This window comes from Lontra canadensis, unplaced genomic scaffold (assembly GCF_010015895.1).
Source record: "Lontra canadensis isolate GAN:19392208 unplaced genomic scaffold, GSC_riverotter_1.0 scaffold9, whole genome shotgun sequence".
Classification (NCBI taxonomy): domain Eukaryota; kingdom Metazoa; phylum Chordata; class Mammalia; order Carnivora; family Mustelidae; genus Lontra; species Lontra canadensis.
The window spans coordinates 28,049,292-28,076,346 of record NW_022631003.1 but is presented as its reverse complement, the minus strand read 5'-3'; the positions used below and the strand labels follow the sequence as shown (position 1 = coordinate 28,076,346).

The window sequence follows — 27,055 nt, the reverse complement described above, 5'->3', positions numbered from 1 at the left end:
AGAGTTACAATTCATACAGCTGTCAAAGACAACAGCTTACCTATAAAAACACTTGTACGCCCTCTGCACCTCTAATCTACATGCGCCCAAATACTTCTCCAGTGAACATTACCTTCTGTTTATAAAATGCTTTAGTGTGTAAGACATTGTTAACATATGTTCTTTATAGCAAGACATTTTTTGTTTTGATGTACTTATAAAGATAAATACTAGGCTCTTGAATTAATGCTCTATTTTTATTTCTCCATAAAAGATATTGATTTTAGAAGTAATATACACTTAGAACATGAATAAGTTTACATGGATTGTTATTTTCTCCATTTTCCTAAGGCATATATATCGACCTAATATACGATTTATACTAATCAAGTTTTTAACCAAACTAGAATGTCATGCTGTTTTAGGTACTAAAAATGAATCAGTCTACGAATTTACATTGTATTACTGCTGTAACATCATCCCTCTCCCTGCATGTGTTACAAATGCAGCAAGTAGGGCTAGGGTGAAAATTTAAAGCAGCTGAAATTAAAATCCATAAATCCATTATTTATTAGCTTTTTATTCAGCTTAGGTGACCATAAGGGACATTCTAATTGACTTCATTTTATCCCAATATATGGTAAAAGGTCATTTTATCCAAAAACATTTTTAAAGTTTATTTTTTTTTAATAATCTCTACACCCAGCGTGGGGCTCGAACTCATGATCCCTATGTGACTCCAAGATCAAGTCGCATACTCTTCCAACTGAGCTAGCCAGGCACCCCTCAAATGAACACTTTAAGATACATAATGGAAATATGGAAAACTTACTCTAGCCCGAAGGTATCCCAGGTTAGACAACAGTAATGGAAATACATGATTCTGCAGCAACAACTCCATTTGGTCCTTGAATAAAGTCTTCTGTAAGGAAATAGAAATGAAGTTTAAACTTAGCAATGCATTTTCATATAAAAATCACAACCGAATAAAGTATGTTTGTTATGACTTATGCTTAATATACTTCTATGTACAATTTTATAAAATTATTTGACCTACATATTATGCATTTTAAAACAAGACAGAAATAGTACCTTACCTATAATTTGGTACTGACTGATTTTTTTTTTTTTTTAAGATTTTATTTATTTGAGAGAGAGCATGAGAGGGGCGAGGTGCAGAGGGAGAAGCCAAATCCCTGCTGAGCAGAGGGCCTGATGTGGGACTTGATCCTGGGACTCCAGGATCATGACCTGAGCTGAAGGCAGTTGTTTAACCAACTGAGCCACCCAGGTGCCCCCGACTGATTTTTGTAGCAACAAATAACACTAGTCATTTTGTATCCTTTTCTCATATGGCAACAGTTTCTTTTTTTTTTTTTTTTTTTTTTTTTTAATTTATTTGAGAGAGAATGAGTGAGAGAGAGCATGAGAAAGGAAAAGGTCAGAGGGAGAAGCAGACTCCCCAAGGAGCTGGGAGCCCGATGCGGGACTCGATCCTAGAAGTCTGGGATCATGACCTGAGCTGAAGGCAGTTGCTCAACCAACTGAGCCACCCAGGCGCCCTGGCAACAGTTTCATACAGAAAAACTGACAAAGTGAGATTTTCTTTTTAAATAAAGACACAGATGACAGAAAAAAGGATGTTTACAGTCAACTCAATTATGCAGAAGCAGTCACAAGTTTTAAATTATTCACTACTTTCATATTCTCTCATTTGACTGTGCTTAAATTAAGTAAATTATATTATGAGTAGCCTGACCTTCAATAAAATATCAGCCAAGGAACCAATCACATGCAGGGCTCCATCTTTCTTCCTTGGATCAAAGTTTGGGTCTGTTAGGATTTGATAACAAAATGCCATCATTTTTGGCAACACCTAGAGAAACAGAGGAATCCGTTTTAGTCTATGTGAGCTTTCACTGCCTTACTACCACAGTGTTAAGTGTGATACACAAATTTTTTAAACTGAAGCCATTTTATTGTGTTTTATCAAGCAATTACAATTAAGAAAGCAACCCTTTTCCCTAACAAGGACAGGAAAATATTCAAGTGTTAGATTAAAACAAATAATATAATTTTTTTCAAATAGTAGGTGTGTAACTGGTGTCAAAGCAACATAGTCGATCTTTCAACTTTGGATTTAAAAAGAGTAACTGTATACCTCTTTTCTTTTCTTTGCAGCAGTATACAAGAGAGTCTGGGCTGCTGTGGTGGGAGAAGCATAATCTTCAAAAATATCTAAGATTTTAAAAGGTTAAACCACATTAGTAAAAATACAATTTCTTATTAAAGATTTTAAACCCAATAGAGCACTACTCCAAAACAAAAAAATAAAAAGTGCCCACATACGACCCTGGTTTACAGCATAAAAAAGTTAAGGATATATCATCAGTGCTCCCATGCACAATAATTATTTAACAATCTCTATATGTTGTCCTTTTAAACAATCATATTAAAGAGAATAATATATATAAGGTATATCCATTTCACTAAGACAAACATTTATTTAGTGCTTGTTATGTGCCAGACATTGCTCTAGATTCTGGGGATACAAGGATCAAACAAAAAGGGTTCTCACAGAATTCACAAGGTAAGAGAAAGAAACCGATTATACACATACACACACAACAGGTACAATAGGGTAAGGAAGAAGAGAGTGAGGTTATAGAAGAGAGCGAGGTTATATGGAGTGCTAGTTTAAATATGGTGTCAAGGAAAGCCTCTTTAATTCTCTGCTGGGCTAACACTTAAGCAGAAACTGAATGAAGGAGAGAGAAAACTCTACGTGGAGATCTAAAGATAAAGCTTTCCAAACAAAGGAAACTGCAAGTGTAAAAGCCTTGGGGGACTACGAGGTCAGTGCTTGGCTCTATCAACAGGCAGATTCAGCAGTATTCAATGGGTATTTCTGAATATATAACACACCACTTTTAAAACACACAACTGAACATCATGAAAATTTCCAAATTTCAGAACAGGCAGGTATTTGAAAAGTATCTCATATCATATGTCCATATTTAAGTATAAAAATAAGACCAAATCTAAGTCTTTGCCAATATATAAAACACAAATGCAATAATACTAATAACTAACAGGTACTGCGGGCCAGACACTATACTCATGAGACTACCTACTGCACCCAGCACTTACTCTTTGGCAGGCACTCTGCTGAGATTTTACAAGCATCGAATAGTCTACTCTAAGCAGTTAAGGAAGTTAGTGTACATGTATTATCCCACTTTATCCTCCCAAGACTATTAATATCGCTGATTTTATAGCTGAAAATAGTGCGTCTTAGAGAGGCTAAGTAACTTGCCCACAGACACACAGTGAGTAAGTGACCAAGACAGAATTGCACCCACACTGTCTTAACATCAAGAGCCTATGCTCTCATAGTTTTTACCAAATCTAAAAACATTATTAATGCCAACGCATTTAGATAAGAATACCTTGTTCAATAAATAGCTGTAAATGACAAAAATATAAAAAGAAAACTACGTAACTATATAACTGTTCTTCCCTACAGTTATCCAAAAGAAAAATACACATATTGAATAATAGGCACTATATCCTAGTCCACAAAAGAAAATGATTTTTTTCAAAAAAGCATTTGAGTTCATCTTGAATTATCCATATTCTCTTTAATCAATAAAATGTTAATTCTGTCAATCAACACTCACAGATGTTTATTATTATATTTCTGAAACCTGAGATACAGGGTTTTGGAGGGGAGGGGATTGGGGGTAGTGGGTATTGTGGAGGGCACGGATTGCATGGAGCATGGGGTGTGGTACATGAACAATGAATTCTGGAACACTGAAAAGAAATTTAAAAAAAATAAATAAATTTTTTAAAAACTGAGATACTATCCTATTTTACATAAAGAGTAAATGAAATAATGGTAGCTTTCTGAACACTAAACAAATACTCTGGCTGTTACAAAAACACACAGGTATTATAGAAAAACTAAACACTAAAATAATGCCTTGAGAACAGACGAAAGACTGGCTAATCAAAACAAAAGGCATTAGGAAGGGGAAATAATAAATCATGCATATGTAAAATGATTTTCAAAAGGAAACAGTGGAATGAAGGTATAAGGCAGATGGTAAATACTGTTTCTCCTTCATTTGCCTCTCTGGTACTTGTCCCCAAGAGAAGAGGCACTCCCTTGGTTACTGAGTCAACTGATACTAAATACAGAGCACTATAAAAACAACATAACCCAATCATCTAGCACCTCCACCAGCAGGCCTAACTCAAGTAGCCACAGACACATGGCCCAACAAGGGAAAAGCACTGTGTTGTCACTATCTTCAATGTGCCTGGGGCAGTGCTAGTTTTATCAATTCTTTACTCCAACCTTGATGGAATGGCTACTAGAGCCAAGCACTAGTAGAGGAATGGAGAGGTGGAGAAGGGATGGAGAATGCAAAATAAAGCAAATGAACAAGATAAAGCCCCTCCCCTTAAAAAGCATGAAGTTGTAGGAGAAAGAGGTACACAAGCAACATTCTGCTATGTGAAATGCCTGAGCGTTCCATGAAGCAATTAGTTTAGACTGGGGATAAAATGGAATAAACTCAACCAACCTACATGGTTCAGTAACTAAAGTTCCAAATGAAAAGTTACCTCCAAAGAACAGGGTCATGCAGGGATATTCTTACTCTCTGTTGTGGAATACTTAGCCACTAAAATTAAGAAGCATACTAAATTGGGGTGCTCACAAAATATGCAGAAATCCAAATAATCTCCCAGACTAAGAACAACCCAATCTAGAAATGCGTATCCCAAAAGGTACCAAAAGGGATGGTCTCTCCGGTTCAGCATCATAACAGGAAAAGTTGAAGATGGCTCCCTGACTGCTTCGGCACCCCCAAGAGAGATGAACAAGACAAGCTTTCCATCATCTACATGCTAAGGCCTCAAGTCCACTGGCTTAACAGAACATCAAACTCTCATGAGTTTCAGAGTTTATCAGGAAATACAGAACTTTCAGAATTTAACAAAGTAATAAAATCTGCTTAAAAATACAAATTTAGTTACAGTACTCTACATTTGCAGGAACTGTTGAGGAATAAAATCATCTTGATTACCAAATTTCATCCTTATGTACTCATATGGGTCTTCTTGCCACAGCTCTTCATCCTCATCTTTGTAACACATCACAGAAAAAATTACATCTTCGGAGATATTCTGAGAAGAAACAAAACAACAAATGGGCTTTGGGCTATTCAAATTTGGAGAATATTAATAACATAGTTACTGACAGTCTTTATGATGTTAGTTTTCCAGACTGTTAAATTAATCTTGTGGTAAGCTTGTACTGACTGAGGGGAAAGCAGGAAAGCAAGAGCTGGAGGGAGCAGGGGAGAAAGAGCTAAACTTAAGATTGTTTTTAAACAATAAATGATCAAAAGTACAGGGAAAGAGATGAATGGAAATGCTATTCTTTGAAGCAACAGCAGCGATAATAAAGTTTTACTAACAAATCAATATTAAACACACCTTAATTCTTTAAGGAAGAAAAGGAAGTATCAAGCCAAGGTTATATTGTGAACATTTTTACATTTCCATTTTTGGCCATAAATGTCAATGAACCAGCAATATTAAAATTTCTTTTCCTCTTCCATTTTCAAAAAAATTTCCTACTCTAGAAATGTAGATTTCAGTGGGGGAAAAAATGGTATCTAATAGCCTCTGTGTACACTGCTGCTAAAGCTCTACAAAGCCTGTTTGTGCTTTAACAACTACAAATGTAAAAATAGAATCATCTCTTCTCACTTTTTCTAAATTAAATTCTAGGAGAAAAAATTCAACCGAGGGATTGGACTTTTCTTATTCCTACATTTCAGCAATGTAAAAAATAAAGGCCATAGGCATTAGGAAAAAAAATCCACTCTTTATTTGTAACAACATAGTATATAAAATGAAATTGGTATCTTTATTAATGGCAAAGAAACTACCACTATTTGATCCAGGGGATTAGACAAATATTATTAAGATGCCCAAAGAAAATAATACAAAAATATTATATTTATAAGACCAGCAATAAGGTAACACTAAACGAATTGTTTTTGTCTATTGTTTGGTGTCTATCCTGGACAGCAAAGGCAAAGTAAAAGAATTTATTTTCCTTTTCATATACTATCACAGAGATTATAGAATTTAAGAAATCTTGGTTTGAGAGGGAAAAAAATTCAGTTCTTAACCTCTTTGAATTACCCAAAATTATCTATATGCAAATAAGAATTTATTTATTAATAGGCAATAATTTTCATCCTCATTTGTTCTTTAATTAAACAATGATGCTGAATTCTATCTTTAAGTAAACAACCGATACAAAAACAGAAAACTTTGAACTTAATCCCCAAAGAGAGATAAAAATCTTGTTATACAAAAGAAAATGATCTTGTTTCATTTCCTGCAAAATAATAATAACTTAGTAGAGCCTTGGTGACTCTTTTCAAAATGTTATCACATAAAATGCCACATGTGAGCCTAGTAACCTTTAGATAATAAGGATAGAAAAATATTACCTGACTAAACAGAAGGGAAACTGAGGCTGAATGAGACTCCAAGCGAGACCAACTGAATCCAGGTCTTACAACTCATTAAACTTGTAGGTCTCACTCTTCTCAAATACTTAAATTTCAATGCCCATCATATCAGATATAAAACTGCATGCATTTGAAATTAGTCATGGAAATAAAAATATATTAAACATATAATACAGGATTAGTAGCTTACCTTGTCTGGAGAACCTAACTTAACCACAGGAAAATCTTGGAGGGCAATTCCCTGACACTAACCTGTATGTGTGGCTTCATCTGCTTCCAGGTGACAGAATGAACAATCCCTTGATTAAGATAGTTGAATGCTTGTTGAAGAACACGGGGGGCTACATACTCTTTCTGTCTATATTGGTCTAAAATTTTTAGTAGTACCTACAGGAAAAGAGGGGAAAAAAGTTCAGGAGAACATAAATAATTTAAAGGTTAAGGGGAGGGGCATTTTAGGTATGACATAAAACCCAGAATCCTTAGAGATTAAAAAAAACAACAACAGATTTTGGGGGGAAATCAACATCTTGCGAGAAAACTCACAGACAATTTTATTAGGTCCACGTTATATTGAACTGAAGGATGTCTCACTGTAATTCCCAGCCACTTGTCCCACTTCTAACCAACTTTATCAAAGTTGTCAGAAGTCCTGCCATCACCTCGATGCCCTGTCTGCGATGCGAGCTACAAGTGGATGCTACTGCACACGATTCTTCCTAAGACCACTGTGGCCTCTATGGGGTGGAGGTGGTGGGAGAGGAGAAACAGCTAAGAGGAGAATAGTTTTTTGTGAGAGAACAATTTTTAAATACCAGGAATATATAGGAACAAATGGCTTAGACATGGATGAAAGGCCATGAAATCTGCAAGTGTATGTATGTACAACATACATACGTTTAGGTGGCACCAGAAAAACTGGGCTGAGCACACTTCAAGAGGGCATCAACTTTAGGATGCTTAATGAGTTTAACAGCCATGGAAACAGCAGAAGACAGAGCTGACCCGCTTCCTGATTATCCTAGTTTCCACAGAGAATGGCTGAACAGATCATTTTATCCACTAACTTTCACTAGTTCATTAACAGATCATTATTCACTAATTTTCCCCACCGACTGCCTTGTGGGCCAACAAAGTAATTTGTGAGAAAATTATAGCCATAGCTTTCCTGAATTGTTGCAAGGTCCTTTCTTAGAAACAATCATCCATAAAAGGAAGTATTCCATCTATGATGACAGCACTGAAGTATTTAACTTGGTATCACTGACAATAAAGAAGACTAATATGCACAGATTTATACAAATCTAGAAACACCCTCTATACTGTTAATGGCCTTTACTATGTTTAATTAATCCTTGCTTCCTTGTTGCAGTCTTGATACAGCCAGTGCTGGAATATTATTATTAATAATAATATTATTATTAAACTTCATTTGTTGAAATATAAACAAAAATGGGACTTAAATGGCAATACAGGTCAACCAATCTTCACACTGAAATGTCCTCTATAGGCTTTGGGGTTTTTTTTTAAGATTTTTTATTTAGACAGAGACACAGTGAGAGAGAGAACACAGCCGGGGGAGTGGGAGAGGGAGAAGCAGGCCTCCTGCTGAGCAGGGAGCCCGATGCGGGGCTTGATCCCAGAATCCTAGGACCATGACCCGAGCTGAAGGCAGACGCTTAATGACTGAGCCAAGCAGGTGCCCCATGTAGGTTTTAAATATTAATACCAACTTGGATTATTTCTCAAGAACTATTTTCACTGTACAAAATGGTTCCCAAACTTCCACAAAAATATGTGGTAAGTTCTCAGCTGAAGGTCTTAACTTCTGAGCTCCATCCCTCTTGAAACAGATCAATTCATCACATAAATCTTCTGATATAAAAGCTTAGAACAAAGAGGAGAGGATCAAAGGAGTAGAGAGTAAGAAACCCATAAGAGGTCAGAAAGTTAACAGACAAACCCTATCTAAGCACTGGGCACTGGGACATCAGAATCAACAAACTTAAAAGGTCTGAGTCTAGCATCTAGGAGTTTGGAAGGGCACTTCTTGTGGAAGCTGCCCTGGGATATCTGGTTTTAAAAGTGACTGCACTGTATTAGATTCCCAGAGCTGCCACTTCATCCCCTATTAACATATAATGTATTAATATGTTCACAGTCTACTTCTAAATGCATAGAAATGACTTAACTACTGTCTTTTTTGTTTCAAGATTTTATTTATTTATTTGAAAGAGAGAGAGTGTGTGCAAGAGAGAGCAAGAGTTGGGGGAGAAGGGCAGAGAGAAAAGAAGCAACAGACTCTCCATTGAGCAGGGAACCCGAGCAGGGCTCGATCCGGGGACTTCAGAATCATGACCTTAGCCCAAGGTAGACACTTAATTGACTGTGCCACCCCCGTGCCCCAACTTAACTACTTTCAATAACTGTCCTTCCATTTAAAAAGCATATTTTTATTACCTGCTGAATTCCCACCGCATAGGTTTTCAAAAAGAATTCAGAAAATTCAAAGTATTCTTTTGTGACATTTCCTGGGCTTCCATATCTTAAAATACAAAGAGAAAACATTTAAATATTATAATTTTTTTTTAAAAAGCATGCTCACTTGTTTAAATACAGTCCCTTGCTAAAAGATCTATTTGGGCAGAAAACTAACACTTTCCCCTTTTTCCACAATCCCCAAGATGGAATCATGATGACCTTGGATTTAGATTCTGGCCCATAATTAAATCCACCTACTTAACCGAGAGCTTCTAAAGGGCACATTTTACAAATAAAAATTATATCTGACTTTTTTTTAAATAAATGTTTCTATAATTCAATTTGACTAACTTTCCGATGGAGCTGAGTAGCCATGCACCTTCTTGTACAATTTCTACAGATTTCCAATGAGCTAAACAAGGTCATTTCTCCATTCTTTTTCACAGAACAGAAAGATCCAGAGAAGACTGTCCACATCGTTACGATCTCAAAGCCAACTATCACAGTTAAGCCTACCTTAAAACAGAGGGTGACTTTTTTTTTTTTGGCCCACTATGGCTTTTAAAGAAAAATAATAATTTACTGTGGAGTATCAAGGGACCCATCCAGTCTTATTACATCCAATACTGAAATATTGATCATAAGATGATCTGATGAACAAAATTACCGCTCAAAGAGACGAGCTACAATGTGCAGTGCCCATTTCTTACACTTCCACCAGACTAATTCCGGTCTATCATCCTCATCGATCTGCAGAGTCTCCTAAGAGGACAGAAACACCCAGGTTACATTTCCAAATAAAACGGTTTATTCAAACAACAAAGGCAGAATAAATTTTTTTATACATTAAGTAATATTACACATGAGTTAGATTGCAAATGCATATTCTTACTTATAGATTGCTACACAGGAATTAAGCAAAGCAGGGGCATCTGGGTGGCTCAGTGGGTTAAGCCCCTGCCTTCGGCTCAGGTCATGATCTCAGGGTCCTGGGATCGAGCCCTGCATCGCCCTCTCTGCTCAGCAGGGAGCCTGCTTCCCCCTTTCTCTCTGCCTGCCTCTCTGCCTCCTTGTGATCTCTCTCTCTGTGTCAAATAAATAAATAAAATCTTTTAAAATTTTGAAAAAAAAATACACAAGCAAAGCAAATTTCAACTAACTAATGCTGTTGTTCACATTTATCTCCTATCTTCAAAAGGCCCAAATAAGTGGGAAACAAAATACAAAACACCACATCCCTTGAGGAAACTCTGGGACAACAAAAAGATTTTATATCTTGAGCTGGGTAATAGTAACACAGGTGTGTATTTGTCAAAATTCACTTATCTGTTCCCTAAGTTCTGTACATTTTGTATATAAAGTAAACCTCAACATAATTTGTCCCAAGATACGGATAAAAGAAAGAATACTGCACATTTGAAGACAAACTTAAATTTTAAAATACGTAATTTAATTAGTTATTTTGACTAGTTATTGAGTTAATTTGATAAGTGACATATAGCATCATTGTTATTACAGAAAAAAATGAGACACCATCTTTAACCTATCAAACTGGCAAACTTAGAATTTAATGTGACAGACTTTCTCAGTCCGTACTTATTAAAGTATAAGCCAGAGCAATGTTTCTCGAGAGCACTTTACAAGATCTGTCAAAGCCCTAAACACTGCTAGGAGTTTATCCAAAGAAAATAATCATGTATGTGCATAAAAATTTAACTACATCCTTACAGTTACACTAACACGCTAAAGCTACCTAATGTTCAGCAAATGAAACACTCCATAAAAGTGACAGTACAAAAACATTCATAATCATAAAAAATATTTATAAGAGATTTTAAGTGAAAATTTCAAAACAGGACCTACAGATGCCATTTTTATAAATAAAATGTGCCTGTATATAGACCCAGAGGGAAAAAAAGGCCAAAAGAATAAATACCAAGTTTTAAAAATGGTTTTTATTATCTTTAGTAATATTAAATACAGTTAATTAATTTTGCTTATCTGAACTTTATAAAAATAATATGTATTACTATTTTTATTACAATAGTAATTTTTTTCCAAACAGCAAGCCAGGATAATAAATCAGTCTACCACAAATATCCCAAACCCAAGTTTTCCCAATTTTTCTCAACAAGAAGCCCTTTCTTACAGGAGGAACCGTTCTGTCAATAATAGTTCGAAAGATCTCCATCCACGCGGTCATGGTTTGGTTATTCACTAGTTGCAGAGGCAACGCATACTGAAAACAGAAGAATATCATCATCAAACAATAATTCTTCCCCTCCAAAAGAGCCAGTAATTTCATCTATATTCAAAGGTTGAAAATATGAAATGGCTAACATTTGACCATGAAAATAGTAATTTCATATGGCTTAACCTAAAATTTAACTTAAAATAGCTCTATAAACATATGCAAGTAAATTAAAATCTTGAAAATCTAGAAATATGTGAAATATGCATGCCATGAATTGTTTCTCTGGGCTACTTGTTTAAATTAAAAAAAAAAAAACTTTAATACAGTAAAATTTCATTTATCCAGCATGAGATTCTAGAAAAGTGATTTTTCCCATTCCCATTTTCCCTCTTTTTGTGTCAAACTTTTCATTATAACCACTTTTTTCCCAGGTTTGTTGCGATCCCATTGACATATAACTGTGTGTGCATAAGATATGCAATGTGATAATCACACACACACACACACACACACAGAGTAAAATGATCACTAAAATAAGGGCAACACCTCCCATAATTACATTTTTGTAGTGAGAACTTATTTTAACTACTTCAATGAAAATCTTTACCTCATAAACATTTTCTTCAGTTACTTTCTCTACACTGCAGCATCACACACAACTACGTATTACTGTGCATCTCCCTGCTACATTGTGAGTTACACTCCTGTAAGACACAGTGCTTCTACGTCCATGCATTTCAAAATGTGCTACATGCAAAGGACATAATGACAAGTACGAGGCATAGTCTCTGTCTTCACAAAGCCTACACACTAGTTGGGGGAAACACACATATGAACAAGCAATTACAATATGGTATGATACACAACACAGACAAAAACAGTACAATATTGTTAAAGGCACACACAAGAAGATCGCCTCATCCAGGCTGGGAGTATCAGGGACATCTTTCTAGAAGCGACACACAAGCTAAGACCTGGAGAAAGAGCAAGAATTGGCCAGCTATAAAGGACAAGAGTGTTCCAGACAGAATTTCAGAAGCTCAGAATGACAGAGGGCATGACTTATTCATGCAGCTGAAAGAATTCCAGCATGACCGAAGTGTAAAGTACAAAGGTAAGAATGGTGAAAGAGAAGGTGGAGATATGACGGGTTTATGGTCTATGTTAAGAAGTTCCCAGTTTAAGTGCAATGATGAGTTGTTGGGGCTTGAGATAGGGGGCACAGGAGGAACAGATTCAGGGTTAGTGAGTGAGTGACGAGGAGTTCACTTCTGGACAAACTGAATTCTGAAGTATGTATGGACTATCCATGCCATGTACACAACAAACATTTAATAAATGCTACTTAGACAAAATCAATTCAATTTTATCACACTTTTTAAAACAAACTTTTCTGCCTCTTCCTGAATTACCAAACATTAACTTTTTACTTACATTATTATTGTATCATGCCCTTAAAGCTGCCTCAAGTTTTGCTTCCAGGATTCCCAGAGGGAGCATATTACTTTGGTAGCATATAATAGATCACCAAAATGATTAAAAATGTTGAGGTTCTGCACTGGTTTTTTAGATTCCACCTTCTTAGGAAATCAAACAAAAGAGGAGGCTTTAGGAAAATTATTTCATGAGCCTCTGTCTTACTTCCGGAATCCTACTATGCTTCTCCTGATGGGAAAGGGAAGTCTAGACTCTGTATAAATGCGATATTACTGTATCTAATAGGAAAACATCTCACAGAATAAAAAATGTTTGCCTCTGAGTAAAGTGACTGTCCTGAGGAAAACTTCTGAACAGTGCTTTAATAAAAAGCCAAAGGCACCATGTATCTTCCTTCCCTATTACTTTTTAAAAAGGGGGTGGGGGATGGGAGAGGTGGAATATAGTTTCCTGGTATCCTAGCTTTTTCTCTCCTCAGATTTATTTCCTCCCCCCTTCCCTCTCCCTGCTAAGCTGGAAAAAAAAAAAAATTACCTCAAACCATCCTCTATTAAAAGTTTAAAAGATGGGGGCACCTGGGTGGCTCAGTTGGTTAAGCCACTGCCTTCGGCTCAGGTCATGATCCCAGAGTTCTGGGATCGAGTCCCACATCGGGCTCCCAGCTCCATGGGGTATCTGCTTCTCCCTCTGACCTCCCCTCTCATGCTCTCTCACTCTGTCTCTCTTTCTCTCAAATAAATAAAATCTTTAAAAAAAAAAAAAAAGTTTAAAAGATGAAGGGTGCCTGGGTGGTGCAGTCAGTCGAGTGTCCTACTCCTGCTTTCAAATCAGGTCTTGATCTCAGAGTGGTAAGATCAAGCCTTGCATCAGACTCCATGCTGAATGCGGAGCCCACTTGAGATCCTCTCTCTCCCTCCCCCTCTTGCTCCTCCCCCTGCTCCCCTCACTCTCTTTCCCTCTCTCTAAAATAAATAAATATTTTTTTAAAAGTTCAAAAGAGGAGTCTAAAAGTATCGTTCTTTATGGAAGTGAAATATTCTGAAACACTACAAAGGTACTTGAGTGACATGAACAAAAACCAATGTCCTGGCTCTCTAGCTTGACAACACTACCCTCTTGCATGACTGATCTAGTAAAAAAACATGTAATAGAGGTTTGACTCATTCGTCATCAAACACTTTACAGACTGACAAGTGATTCCTCCTCCACCCAGATCTAAATAATTTATCTAAATCTTTCAAGGATTAAATTTTAAATATTTTTATATTTAAAACATTCCATTTCTGTCCTCTTCTTATTTTTTAGACTCTTATATTAATCTTCTTTATAGCTTTCAGGTAAGAAAAGGAAGGATTTTAAACGAAGGAAAGTGGAGCACTAAACATTCACTGTTAGCCTTACATTGGGTCAAATTATAAAGAAACTGTCATCAGTATGATTTCCCGCTAAAAAAAGGACCCTCTTCTTTTCCTTCCCCTTCTCCTCTAATCCTAACTTATCAGCAGGCAGGATGCTACTGACAGATGAGTCAAGTCATCTCAGTCAGTTAATTACTCTGGTTCTTCCTCAGCCAGCACTTCAGACACTGGAGCAAAAGGCACAGTCAGTGAATCTCAGCTCTGCCACTAAGATAAATTTGGACAATTAAGTTAATTTCTGTGAGTCTGTTCTTCCATAGGATTTTTTAAAAGAAATACATATGGAATAGATAATAATTTTTAATAATAACTTACACTTATTAAGCACTTTCCATAGATCAGGCAGAAATACAAGGCCCCATATTTATCTTCTGCAACAAAAACTTACCTGAACAAGTGCGTAAAAGATTTTCAGAATCTGCTTTTGTAGTAAAACAGAATAATGTGAGGAATCCGGAAGGAGCTGCATGATTTGTTGCTGAATACGAGGCAGAAATATTTGCATTGCTGCTATAAGAGGCTCTCTTTCCTCAGCTTTCTTATATCTACATAAGCAAAGACAAAAAAGAGAAAAAAAATAATTTCTCCCCCTACAAAAGAGCTATAAATAATGAATTTTTTTTAAATTTCTTAAACTAGATACAGCTAATGAAACAAAAACATTCCAAACAGTGGCTTACAGTGCTCGCTTCGGCAGCACATATACAAACAGTGGCTTACATTTTCTGTTTGGATTTTAAGAATAAACTTGGAATAAAATCCCTCTTTTAGGCAGAGAAACCTAAAATCTTTCTAAAAGGGGTTAAATTGATTTCAAAGAATTCTAGACTATTTTGCAAATTTCCTAAGTGATTTTTTTCTACTACGTAATTTTCATCATACCACAATTCTTCCTATTAAACGTAAGTTGACAGACATTCCTATCCCATAATAAATAATGCAGGAAAAAATTTCTTCTTAGAATACACTAAATTGAAATGTTAAAAACAGTTTGCAAACTTAGGTGCTCTCAAATTACTTCAATTGCTCCAAATCTCAAATATCTTCTAAAAACTCTACAGAGTCAGAACTAACCAATTTTTTAAAAGGAAAACTACAGGACTCTGCATGCATAAGGCACAACCCTCCCAGAAACCAGAAAGCAATGCTATTAAACATGACGCTCACTGGTCTCCTAACTCCTGAGCAACTTCTATGGAAAAGAACGTCACTAGCAAGGAAACTTGAACATTTTCTATCTTGCATCCAAAAAGTTAAATGTTTGGTTTACTTAATGTGCTCACTTGAAGAACTTAAATATTAAGGTACCTCCATATGAGTTTCCAAGGAAAACTGTTAATAAATGGGCCACTGAAACTGGCAAATAAATTCAAGAAACACTGCATATCTTATCTCTGCCTTAGAGATTAGCAATGTACTTTAGCAGATTTAAGGTTCTCTGAATAACTATAGTAAATAAACATGTTTGTGCTTAACCCACCATTTCCCAAACCAACCTGATTTTGCATAACACCCATATAGCAGACCTCTCTATGCAATTTAATTCTTTCTAAGTAACACAAGGCTGGTATCTTCAGCCAGTAGAAATCAACTTACTCATATGTCTTCACCAGTTGATACAGACATAATAAACTGCCAAGCCAGCTTCCACTGCTCTGTGATTGCAAGTAATAGTCTATCTTGTCGACTACCGCTGGCCAGTGACCAGGGAAATCATATTTAATGATGGCACGGAGACACATTGTTAACTGGACTCTATAAGGTGGGGGGAAAAAAGTCCACAATCTAAGTAGTTATAAATATCAGATTCAAACACCTCTAATATTTTACACAAAAGCACTCTAACCTCTATTTACCTATATTATATAGTTACATATCTTGGGCAGGGGAAAAAAGAACAGTCCTATAAAGAAAAATCTCTTCAGTAGCTCCACTTACTGAAAATAAACAAAATGGGTAATTTCTTACAATGAATGAAAACTTTCAAATGGGATTATCCTAAATACAGCCTTGGGGAGAAAAAAAATAATTTAAAAACAAAAATTCATTTAAAAATTCTCAAAAAAAAAAAAAAAGGAAGAAAGAATGAATCCACCACAGCTCTGCAAAATTTCCCACTTTGTCATCTTTTGTAGTTTAGTTATCATATCCGAAGGGGGAAACAGAACAAAACAAAGTATTTTGTCATTTCAACTGGAAAAACAGCCTAAAAATAGTCAAAGTAGGTAAAACAAAGGCTGACATAACAGTGGGAAGCATCTCAGTGAGCCTGAGCCATCCATTATAGTAAACAGCCAACACAGTATGTCGCTCCTGTCAAAGCTTCCTAAGACAGTAATTTTTGTCTTTTAGAATAAGAAGCAAGTATTAGCTGGCAATTCCTGAAGAGGAAAGCTAAGTTATTTGCAGAGAAATTAAGAAAAAAGCAATAAGAAAGACCTAAAACCAACTTCTCTTTAATAAAACAACAAAGTTAATAAAAAACGTGATCTCATAACATTTATGTCAATATCCATTTCCTCAATGGAAGCCCTACTATAATTGGGATCAGGGAAAAAACAAAATTGAAGAAAAAAATTTCTCCTCCACAGACTATCAATATGTCCTTATATGGTCATTTGCAAATGATTAGAAAGTGAACCTGGCTAAATTAGGATTCCATAATGCCTCCTCCCCCAAAAAAATGTGTGTTCCACTGGCTAATAATTTGCATTCACTGAAATGAAACACACAAAATAATTCCTTTTATGTTATCAAATCCATTTGAAAATTTTTCTGTGCCATACTCTTAAATGAACTCTGAGAATAGTTCTTTAAGAGTGATTACAATTAAGTCTTCAGGACACACAAGAAGCAACTGTCTCACGATAAAGATAAAATTCTTCTCTTGTGCCACCAGCAGTCGTTCCTAAACAATAAATACATCACATCTGTGTGCAATAAAACTAAAACTTCTCATTTTTTCAAATTTCATCTTTAGGAGACCTCCCAACGCCTTCATTTTCCCAGCAAGCAAGGAGGGATGGCTATGAGCAGCCGTCCCTTCCTATGTTATTGTGCAGAAGCATCACAAGACTCAGAGAGAACTGAAAGTGTAAAGACTTTGACGAGACACAGACACACGACGGCGCCAGAGGGGAGCCCCTGCTTGGCTGGATGTGGGCACCCGCTGAGAATACTGGGGATTTTCTTTAATCAGTACCCATCCTTTCTCCTCTTAACTAACAAAGGAACTGCAAGAAGAGTTGTTCAATGTTTGTTCTCCTTCCCCACTATTCCCCTCACACTTCCTTCACTATTCCTGCTGCTTATGACATAATGTACATGAGACACTCAGGGCTAAAGTTATAGCTCATCTATTAATGTTAAACAATTTCGCTCCCCTACCTCAGTTTCACCTCTTTCCCTCCTCCGTTTTCAACAGAAATCTAACTACGAACTCACGTGGAAAAGAATCTGTTTCCTATTTTGAAAGTGCGAACTGTGAGTCTGCAGCTCTGCGGTGCGAGAGGGGAAGCCGCTAGCATTATGTGCACACTCCTACCAACATCCGGGTCCTCGGCTGCAGCAGCCACATTGCAGGCACTCAACAGCCACCGACGTCATGTGGCTAAGTACTGGACAGGGTGGGTACAGGAGAGCTCCATCATCACATAAAGGCCTACTGACCAGTGCTGCTTATAGCATCTAACCTGAATTTTAAAAACTGGAGCCAGTCTTCTAGCCTATACATACTCTATCCTGTCTTCTCTAAAGAAAAAGATACTCAGTTCATTTAAAAAAATGAATGAAAACATAGGTAAAGTAGGAAGAAAAGTGGTTAAAACTCCCAGGCCTCAATTTCCCTGTATTATGGGGAGGTGGGGGAAACAGCTGGTAAAAAGTAAAGAGATCATAACTAAGAACATAGGTTATTTAAACAGCAGGGATTTATACAATTTTAGTTAAGTTTGATTTTTGCCTTAACTCTTTTTTGGGCAACTTACGGCAACTAAATCTTTTCCAAAATACTCTGAGGCAAAGAATTACAAACTCAAAGACAAATAAGTCAAACAATATTTTTTGAGTGTCCACCTTCATTACTTTACCTCTTCAGATATACAAACTTGAGGCTGATGATTAAATCCAACCTCTCCCATCCAAACATTTCGTGCTCCCTACTAATCATATAGAGTATAATGTACCTCACTAAATCCGGAGACCGAATTATTCCTTCCACAATGTTATCACGTATTTGCTGGCGATCATTTTCGTGAATGTTGAATGGAAATACTACTTCTCCCGGTGGAGGTTCTCGGTCAGGCCAGTACTGTGTCACCATGTTCTTCAAGTAAATGGCAGCTAAGGTGGAGAATAAAATGCTAACATAGCAATACTGAAAAGATGGCTTTAACATAGCTTTACAGAGCATGAAAGGCTAAGTCCTTCATGTTATATCTTCACCGCTAAACATGACACTCAGCAAAAATGGAAATATCTTAAAATTATAAATAGCCAACTGGCGAAGGGAAAATGTAGAAGAATTTAAACTTTATCTTTACCTAGTAAACCAAATCTAAGCAGAAAACCTTTCATTAAATCAAGCTTCAGAGTCTAGAGGACAGAAACATGATCTAGGAATCAAGTATATATCCTTAGACTAAATATAAGGTAGTCTAAATGAAACTCTACTAACTGTATTTTGATGGCATAAAGATAATACTGCTCCTAATGCCGAAAGCTGAGTCCACAACAGGTGAAATTCCACCGTCCTTCATGTACCCTGCTTTTCTTGTTTATCTTTATCTTGTTTATCTTTTCTCACTGGCCACTATCCTGCACCAAAATATTGCTAATTTCTGTCTTACCCTTCTGAAATATTTACCACTTGTAAATAGAAGAATAGGGAAAAAGACATTAACCTTCAAGGAGTTCAGCAGGGAGCCTGCTTCTGCCTCTCTGTCTGCCCAACCCCCACTTGTGCACACTCTTCCTCTCTCTCCCTCTCTCTCAAATAAATATATTTTTTAAAGTTCTTAAAAACAAAACAAACAAAAAAAATAATAAATCCTCAATTAGAGGCACCTGGGTGGCTCAGTCAGTTAAGCATCTGACTCTTGATTTCAGCTCAGGTCATGATCTCAGGGTCCGGAGACCGAGCCCCTCATCGGGCTCTGCACTCAGTGAGGAGTCTGCTTGTCCCTCTCCCTTCCTATTCTGCACTCACACACACATGCACTCTCTCTAATAAAAAAATAAAATCTTTTTAAAAAATTAAATCCTCAATCCGTTAAAGTAAAATTGAACCTGTTACAAGTTAATAAGAGAGTATTAATTTCTCATACAGATAATCATGGATTGCTAAGAATAATTAAGAAAAGGTACCAAAGATAATTCAAACTATCAATAATCTAAAAACCTTCCTTTCATCATTTAATTGAAGTTATCTATCTAACCATTTGCCAGAGCTAACAAAACACAAATATCATCTTAATCCAGTCATATGGAAATTATTAAACTTTGTTTTTCTGTGAAATCCACCATTCCAAGCATCTTAAGTCTAAAATTAACTTTCTAATGCGTACACACAGTTCTCTCCCTCTCAAGCACAACAGATCATCACTTAAGCCCTATGCTCAGGAATCCAGACTCACAACTACACAGGTCAATTGGTCCCACAACCTCAAAGGGGAAAGGATGCCAGTATGAACTCACTGAAGCACAACGCTGGGCTTTTTGAGTGAACGTTTCTAGGTTTTTTCCATTTTTCATTGTAATTTGGTAGTCCCTTTCTCTCTTATTCGTTAATCTGTTACAGGCTAGGAAATTGAATAGTGTATGTAAATTATAACCAAAACAAGATTAAATAGATTCTGAGTAAGAGCTAAGAGCTTCCTACATACAAGACACATGGGTTTTAATGAAAGAGTTTCTTGTCATGCTTCTGGACTGATCAGAGGCATCTTCCCAATTTTTTCTAGGTTCTGTATTCTAGAACACTAAGGTTAACCTTAAAGAATAACTTGTGAATAACTTAGCTATAGGCTGAATTTTTATATCTCTCCCTATCCATCTTTTTTTTTTTTAAGATTTTATTTATTTATTTGACAGAGATCACAAGTAGGCAGAGAGGCAGGCGGGGCGGGGGGGGGGAAGCAGGCTCCCTGCTGAGCAGAAAGCCCGATATGGGGCTCAATCCCAGGACCCCGGGATCATGACCCGAGCCAAAGGCAGAGGCTTTAACCCACTGAGCCACCCAGGCACCCCCATCCGTGTTTTTTTTTTTAAAGATGTTATTCATTTATTTGACAGAGATCACAAAGAGGCAGAGAGAAAGAGATGAGGAAGCAGGCTCCCTGCTGAGCAGAGAGCCCGATGTGGGTCTCGATCCCAGGACCCTGAGATCATGACCTGAGCCGAAGGCAGAGGCTTAACCCATTGAGCCACCCACGCGGCCCCATCCATCTTTTAAAAATATATACAAAAAGTCAGAAGAACAAAAAAGCAAGCAACTTACAGAAAACAGATCCATGCTACTTTTCAAATGAGGGTCCCCACACCAGTCACCAACAATGACTTCATCAGGTCTAATGTAACATCCAACCCTAAACTACCACTTTCATTTATTTAACCTTTTTTTTTAAAGATTTTATTTTTAAGTAATCTCCACACCCAACATGGGGTTCAAATGTATAACCCCAAGATCAAGAGTCACACACTCTAGTGACCGGGCCAGCCACGTGCCCCTCAACTACCACTTTCAATTCCAAACGACTTTTCTGCTCATAGCAACTCCAAAATTTACTAAAGAAACCACATTTCTAAAACTAGGTTTAGGTATAGTAGAGGGTCTCCTCACAAGCAAGGAGTAAAAAACTGAAAACAAAGCCACCTGAGAGATTCTTAATCATAACTATACTAAATTTAAGATGGGCTCCTTTCTCTGTACATTGGATAATAATATTAAGAATGCTATTATGCCTCTTAATACTAGAAAATAACAGAACATTCAGATTTATTTTGTTTTGCTTATCAATATCAAAATATTACATTTTTTCCCTATTTCTCCACAGTAAAGTAATAAGGGACATTCACTAATGAGCTTGATTGATGGTAACAAGAATATTATAGGATTGCCCACAAGCCAAAAAATCAAGAACTGACTATTCTGCAGAACTATGTCTTTCCATTTAATATTAGCATATTTTTGATAGTTTTATGCAGGCTGACTTCTTTTTAAAGCAAAAATCACATCATTCTTTTTTAAATGTCATGATAAAATGATAAATTACCTGTCTGGGTGTCACCATAAGGTTCTTGGGGTATCTCTGTATTTTAATAATAGATTAAATAGGACAGAAAATTTTTAAGTTTAGGGGAGATATAATGTAGAATTTTACACTGTATATTTTACATTCAATGATAAAATAGATGCTCTAATAGAGAAAACTGTCCTAATAAAAAATTAACCACCAAGCTAAACTCTGTCTTGTGACTAACAGATTTGAAATCTACATAAATTATGAAGAAAAATTGCCTATAAATGCTATTTACATTTCATATCAAAACTCAGTTATAGGGGCACCTGGGTGGCTCAGTGGGTTAAGCCTCTGCCTTCAGCTCAGGTCATGATCCCAGGGTCCTGGGATTGAGCCCCACATTGGACTCTCTGCTTAGTGGGGAGCCTGCTTCCCCCCACTCTCTCTGCCTGCCTGTCTGCCTACTTGTGATCTCTCTGTCAAATAAATAAAATCTTAAAAAAAAACTGTTATATACATTATTAAGATTCAAAGTTGTACAGAGGATATGAGGAACCTAGCATTATTGCAGTTATGACACAAAAAATAAGCAAAAGCAACTTGGTGAGAAGATTCAAAATTGAAAATTTTAATATCATTAATATCCACCCAGCATCTCCATTTCTTATTATTCTTTGAAAATATTTCCACAAGTATCCAGAGATAAATGTCCAAGGATTCTGATTATAGCTTTGCCTCTATCAACAATAACAACAAAAAGGGACAATAAAGGAAATATCCTTCAATATCAAATTGTTTAAATAAACTAAAGGAGTTCTGTACAAAGAAATAATAAACAATTGTTACAAAGAATAAAGCACATTTATATGCATATACACCAGTATGGAACGACCCCCCAAGGGTATATGGTTCAATAGGGAAAAAAAAGTTATAAAACACCATGTGGAATAAAGACATATTTTTGTTACATTTTAAAACTATCAAATCTACAGGGAAAAAAGGAATTGGAGAACCTTGCACCAAAGTTGATGGCAGGTATCTCTGGGGGTGTAATTGGGGCAATCCAATGAATTTTTGTAGTGTTTATATGTCATGTAAAGAAGACATATTAAATCAATAAACTGTTAAAATCTTTAAAAATACTATGCGATGGCCCTATAAACACTTAGATTATTAAAACAGTTTCCATTTAGCAAAATGTGATTTCAGAACAGCCTTATTTCATAAAACAAAGATTAAACAACAGAGTTACAATTTCAAAAAATCTACACATAAGTCTTATACACCTTGTTAAAGTTACAAATAATTACAACATGTAGGTTTTTCCATAAGCTTTTCTTTTTTTTTTTTTAATTTTTTTATAAACATATAATGTATTATTAGCCCCAGGGGTACAGGTCTATGAATCGCCAGGTTTACATACTTCACAGCACTCACCATAGCACATACCCTCCCCAATGTCCATAACCCCACCACCCACTCCCAACCCCCTCCCCCAAGCAACCCTCAGTTTGTTTTGTGAGATTAAGAGTCTCTCCATAAGCTTTTCTTTTTCTCTTTTTTTTTTTAATTTTGTATTTCTTTTCAGCGTAACAGTACTCATTGTTTTTGCACCACACCCAGAGCTCCATGCAATCCGTGCCCTCTCTAATACCCACCACCTGGTTCCCCCAACCTCCCACCCCGCGCCCCTTCAAAACCCTCAGATTGTTTTTCAGAGTCCATAGTCTCTCATGGTTCACCTCCCCTTCCAATTTCCCTCAACTCCCTTCTCCTCTCCATCTCCCCTTGTCCTCCATGTTATTTGTTATGCTCCACAAATAAGTGAAACCATATGATAATTGACTCTCTCTGCTTGAGTTATTTCACTCAGCATAATCTCTTCCAGTTCCGTCCATGTTGCTACAAAAGTTAAGTATTCATCCTTTCTGATGGAGGCATAATACTCCATAGTGTTTATGGACCACATCTTCCTTATCCATTCGTCCGTTGAAGGGCATCTTGGTTCTTTCCACAGTTTGGCGACCGTGGCCATTGCTGCTATAAACATTGGGGTACAGATGGCCCTTCTTTCCACTACATCTGTATCTTTGGGGTAAATACCCAGTAGTGCAATTGCAGGGTCATAGGGAAGCTCTATTTTTAATTTCTTGAGGAATCTCCACACTGTTTTCTTAATAACAAAGGGATCTTTTAGGAAATCATACATATTGCTACAAGTATTTCCCCAAAGCTAATGATTCCTTACCTCTTTTTTTGTTATGCTCAAGGAAAATTAAATACTTTTATCAGCGTGTAGAGTATAATCTTACCTGTATAAAATTGTTGATCTCTCCCTACCTGAACCTGCAAAGACTAATGTTTGCCTAATGTTAATGATGGCCATTTCTGAGCAATGAATATTGAGTAAATTTTTTTACTTTCATCTTCGTATTTTTCTGTGTTGCCCAAATTATTCATAATGAATATATACTGGGGTGCCCTGGGCAGCTCAGTCGTTAGGCATCTGCCTTCGGCTCAGGTCATGATCCAGGAGTCCTGAGATCCAGCCCTGCATCAGGCTCCCTGCTCGGCAGGAAGCCTGCTTCTCCCTCTCCAGCTCCCCCTCATTTTGTTCCCTCTCTCGCTGTCTCTCTCTCCGTCAAATAGATGATTAAAATCTTAAAAACAAAAAAACAAACAAACAAACAAACAAAAAAGAATATATATCAAGTGGCCTAGCTTTAAAAAAAGAGTTTTTAAATATCTACTTTTTAAATTAGCATTTATCATTTTATTCCCTTTATCTTGATATTACTATCTTTTCAGGACTCATGACACTCCAAGACGTTCTCCATTTTTTACATTCTGGCCTGTAATGACCAGCTCATTAAAAAGGCAAAAAGAGGAAGGCACAACACCATGGAACTACCATAAGGTCCCACAGCACTTGAAAGTAAGTCTCATGTTTAAAACAAAAGTCCTGGGGCGCCTGGATGGCTAGGCAGTTAAGCCTCTGCCTTCGGCTCACGTCATGATCTCAGGGTCCTGGAATCCAGCCCCACATCAGGCTCCCTGCTCAGTGGGGAGTCTGCTTCTCTCCCTCTCTCTGCCTCTCCCTCTGCTGCTGCTATCTCTGTCAAATAAATAAATAAAAATCTTTAAATAAAAAGAAAAAAGAAAAAAGAAAGTCCTGTTCCCCAAACACGTGTTTAGGAACACCTGTGCACATATATTACATCCATGATCTGACTTATGAATGGAGCTCAAATCCACATACATAAATTCACGGTCTTCATCTATGGACCCAAAGGGTCGTCCACCAGGAATCATAAAGAATTAGGGAGATTAAGCCACTGAAATTGTGAAAACTAAGGGGGAAAATGGCAAAATTACAGAAGCAAGGAATCAGTAGGTGAAAAGGAGAGGAGGAGAGGAAAAACTAGGGAAGATGTAAAAACTCAGTATCTACCTCTAAATTTCCAGGGAAAAAGAGTTTTTAAGCCATTAGAATTACTTTAGTGTGCTTCCTATTTTTTAAAGAAATCACAGATATAAGTAATTTTATAAAGGATGAAAAAACTACTCACCTGCCTGACGTACTGGGAATTCCACATGGTCAGAGACTATAATCCGAAGTAAACTGGGGGCAAAATTGATAATCTTGTAGGACTGAAATTACAAAGAAATATTTATAAAATAGGCCAATATAAATGAATAACTGTTAGCACTGTTACTGAATACAAAATTACTGTCCAAATAAAAGGAAAACTTTTAAAGTGAGAGAAATTTTTCAAGGCAAAAATAAGATTACTGAAATACTTCTAATCAAAATTGGAATAAATTGATGAATAAAGGGGTATGAATATTTTTGGTTTTTAACATATATTGTTAAAATGCTCTCCAGAAAGTGTGTAGCAATCTCCACTCCCAAAAGTAGTATATACCCATCTATCCAACACAATGTTTAGCATTATCATTCCTTCAAAATTGACTCATATTTTAAATTACATTTCTGCTACGTTAAAATTCATCCTTTCTGTTGGCTGTTTTCTTCTACAAATTATTCCCTTTATCCTTTTTTGAAGAGTATTTGTTTCATTCTTAGTAATCCTAAGAGCTATTTATACATTTAAAATCCTAACTTTTATTGGACCTCCACATTGCAAGTGTTTCTTCCCAGCTTATTTGTGCTTTAATTTTGCTGATAGTATTTTTGTCAAACAGAAACACAGAAAACCTGGATCCGGCCTAGGAAGACAGACAAGATAATGTTAATTATGTGTGCATGAGCCATGAAGAACCAGCCCTGGCTGGAACGACGTGCCTCATAAGGCAGTGTTGAAAGTTGTCACCACCAGCTGCCCTGTTGGTGGAGCATCCTTTATTTTATTTTATTTTATTTTTAAGATGTTATTTATCTATTTGTCAGAGAGAGAGAACACAAGCAGTGGGAGCGGCAGGCAGAAGAAGAAGCAGGCTCCCCATAAGCAAGAAGCCCAACCCGGGGCTCAATCCTGGAACCCTGGGATCATGACCTGAGCCGAAGGCAGACGCTTAACCAACTGAGCCACCCAGGCACCTGGAGAAGCATCTTTTAAACCTGACACCCAAGTTAAGTCTGTGCTGACGTGTGTGCTGCCTGGGTCAGTTCCCTGCCTCCCCCAACCGGTTCTACTTTGACCTACCCCTGAGTTTTGACAGGCTGACTGTAGAAGTAAAAAAAAAAAAAAAAATTAAAAAAGATACAGAGCAGCCAGTTCCTTTTGATAATACTCCCTCCAAATGTCAAGTACCTGGACCAGGTTACCTTTCTGCCACATTCCCAGAGCTTACACTTGGCCTTGCCCGCGGACGTTCCCAGAAAAGACTCATAAATTCTCAGTAAGGCTAAAGCCAACAGTGATGAAGAGAATCTGTTCAGCTTCCCTTCTCCCAGGAGCCTGGACCTATAGTGGTATCTTTTTCAACATACCACTAGGTTTATGTATATCACTCAATTTTTTTTTTTAAGATTTTCTTTATTTATTTGAGAGAGAGAACGAGAGAGAGCATGAGAGAGGAGAAGATCAGAGGGAGAAGCAGACTCCCCATAGAGTTGGGAGCCCGACGTGGGACTTGATCCCCGGACTCTGGGATCATGACCTGAGCTGAAGGCAGTCACTTAACCAGCTGAGTCACCCAGGCGCCCACCACTCAACTTTTTAATTTAACCATCTTTCCTACTCATTTATTCATAACAGCATTAATAAGATAAAGGACTAAAAAATTTGGGGAAAATTCGTATCGAGATTTTAATATCGATTTTTTCCATCCAAGGACATTTTGCTTTCCAATTCTTTCTATAAAATTTTGAATTATCCAGGTGCCTGGGTGGCTCAGTCGTTGAGCATCTGCCTTCAGCTTGGGTCATAGTCCCGGGGTCCTGGGATTGAGACCCACATCGGGCTCCCTGATTGGCAGGAAGCCTGCTTCTCCCTCTCCCCGTTTATGTTTCTTCTCTCATTGTCTCTCTCCCTGTCAAATACATAAATAAAACTTTTTTTAAAAATTCTTAATTATCTTATAATTGTTCTTCCTTTCATCCTATCTAAACCTCAGAATCTTAAATCTGTTGTACATAAAGTTCTTTTTCATTCATAATTGAAACCACCATTTTAAAGTAATTTTTAAGAAAACAGATTTCTCCTAACAGCAGTTTACAGAAGTCAAAATTAACACAGATTTAGCCCAATCTTCTAACCTTCTACATGTACATTATTATAAAAT

The 27,055-nt window shown here is 36.8% G+C and overlaps 1 protein-coding gene across 3 annotated transcripts in view; it reads right to left on the bottom strand.

Annotated features, from left to right (window-relative positions):
- The window catches only part of IPO8 (importin 8), a 75,232-nt gene that overhangs the window by 44,065 nt on the left and 4,112 nt on the right, over positions 1-27,055 (bottom strand). For 2 of the 3 annotated variants that reach the window (XM_032855158.1, XM_032855159.1), the window contains exons 2-13: positions 24,877-24,958; positions 18,254-18,410; positions 15,666-15,824; positions 14,458-14,614; positions 11,170-11,259; positions 9,688-9,782; positions 9,000-9,084; positions 6,792-6,926; positions 5,076-5,175; positions 2,141-2,217; positions 1,739-1,855; positions 812-901 (exon numbers count right to left, since the gene is read on the bottom strand). In XM_032855158.1, coding sequence (XP_032711049.1) covers positions 812-901; positions 1,739-1,855; positions 2,141-2,217; positions 5,076-5,175; positions 6,792-6,926; positions 9,000-9,084; positions 9,688-9,782; positions 11,170-11,259; positions 14,458-14,614; positions 15,666-15,824; positions 18,254-18,410; positions 24,877-24,958 — 1,344 coding nt within the window. The remainder of the gene's footprint in view (positions 1-811; positions 902-1,738; positions 1,856-2,140; positions 2,218-5,075; positions 5,176-6,791; positions 6,927-8,999; positions 9,085-9,687; positions 9,783-11,169; positions 11,260-14,457; positions 14,615-15,665; positions 15,825-18,253; positions 18,411-24,876; positions 24,959-27,055) is intronic. The other variant, XM_032855160.1, reaches the window with a different exon arrangement.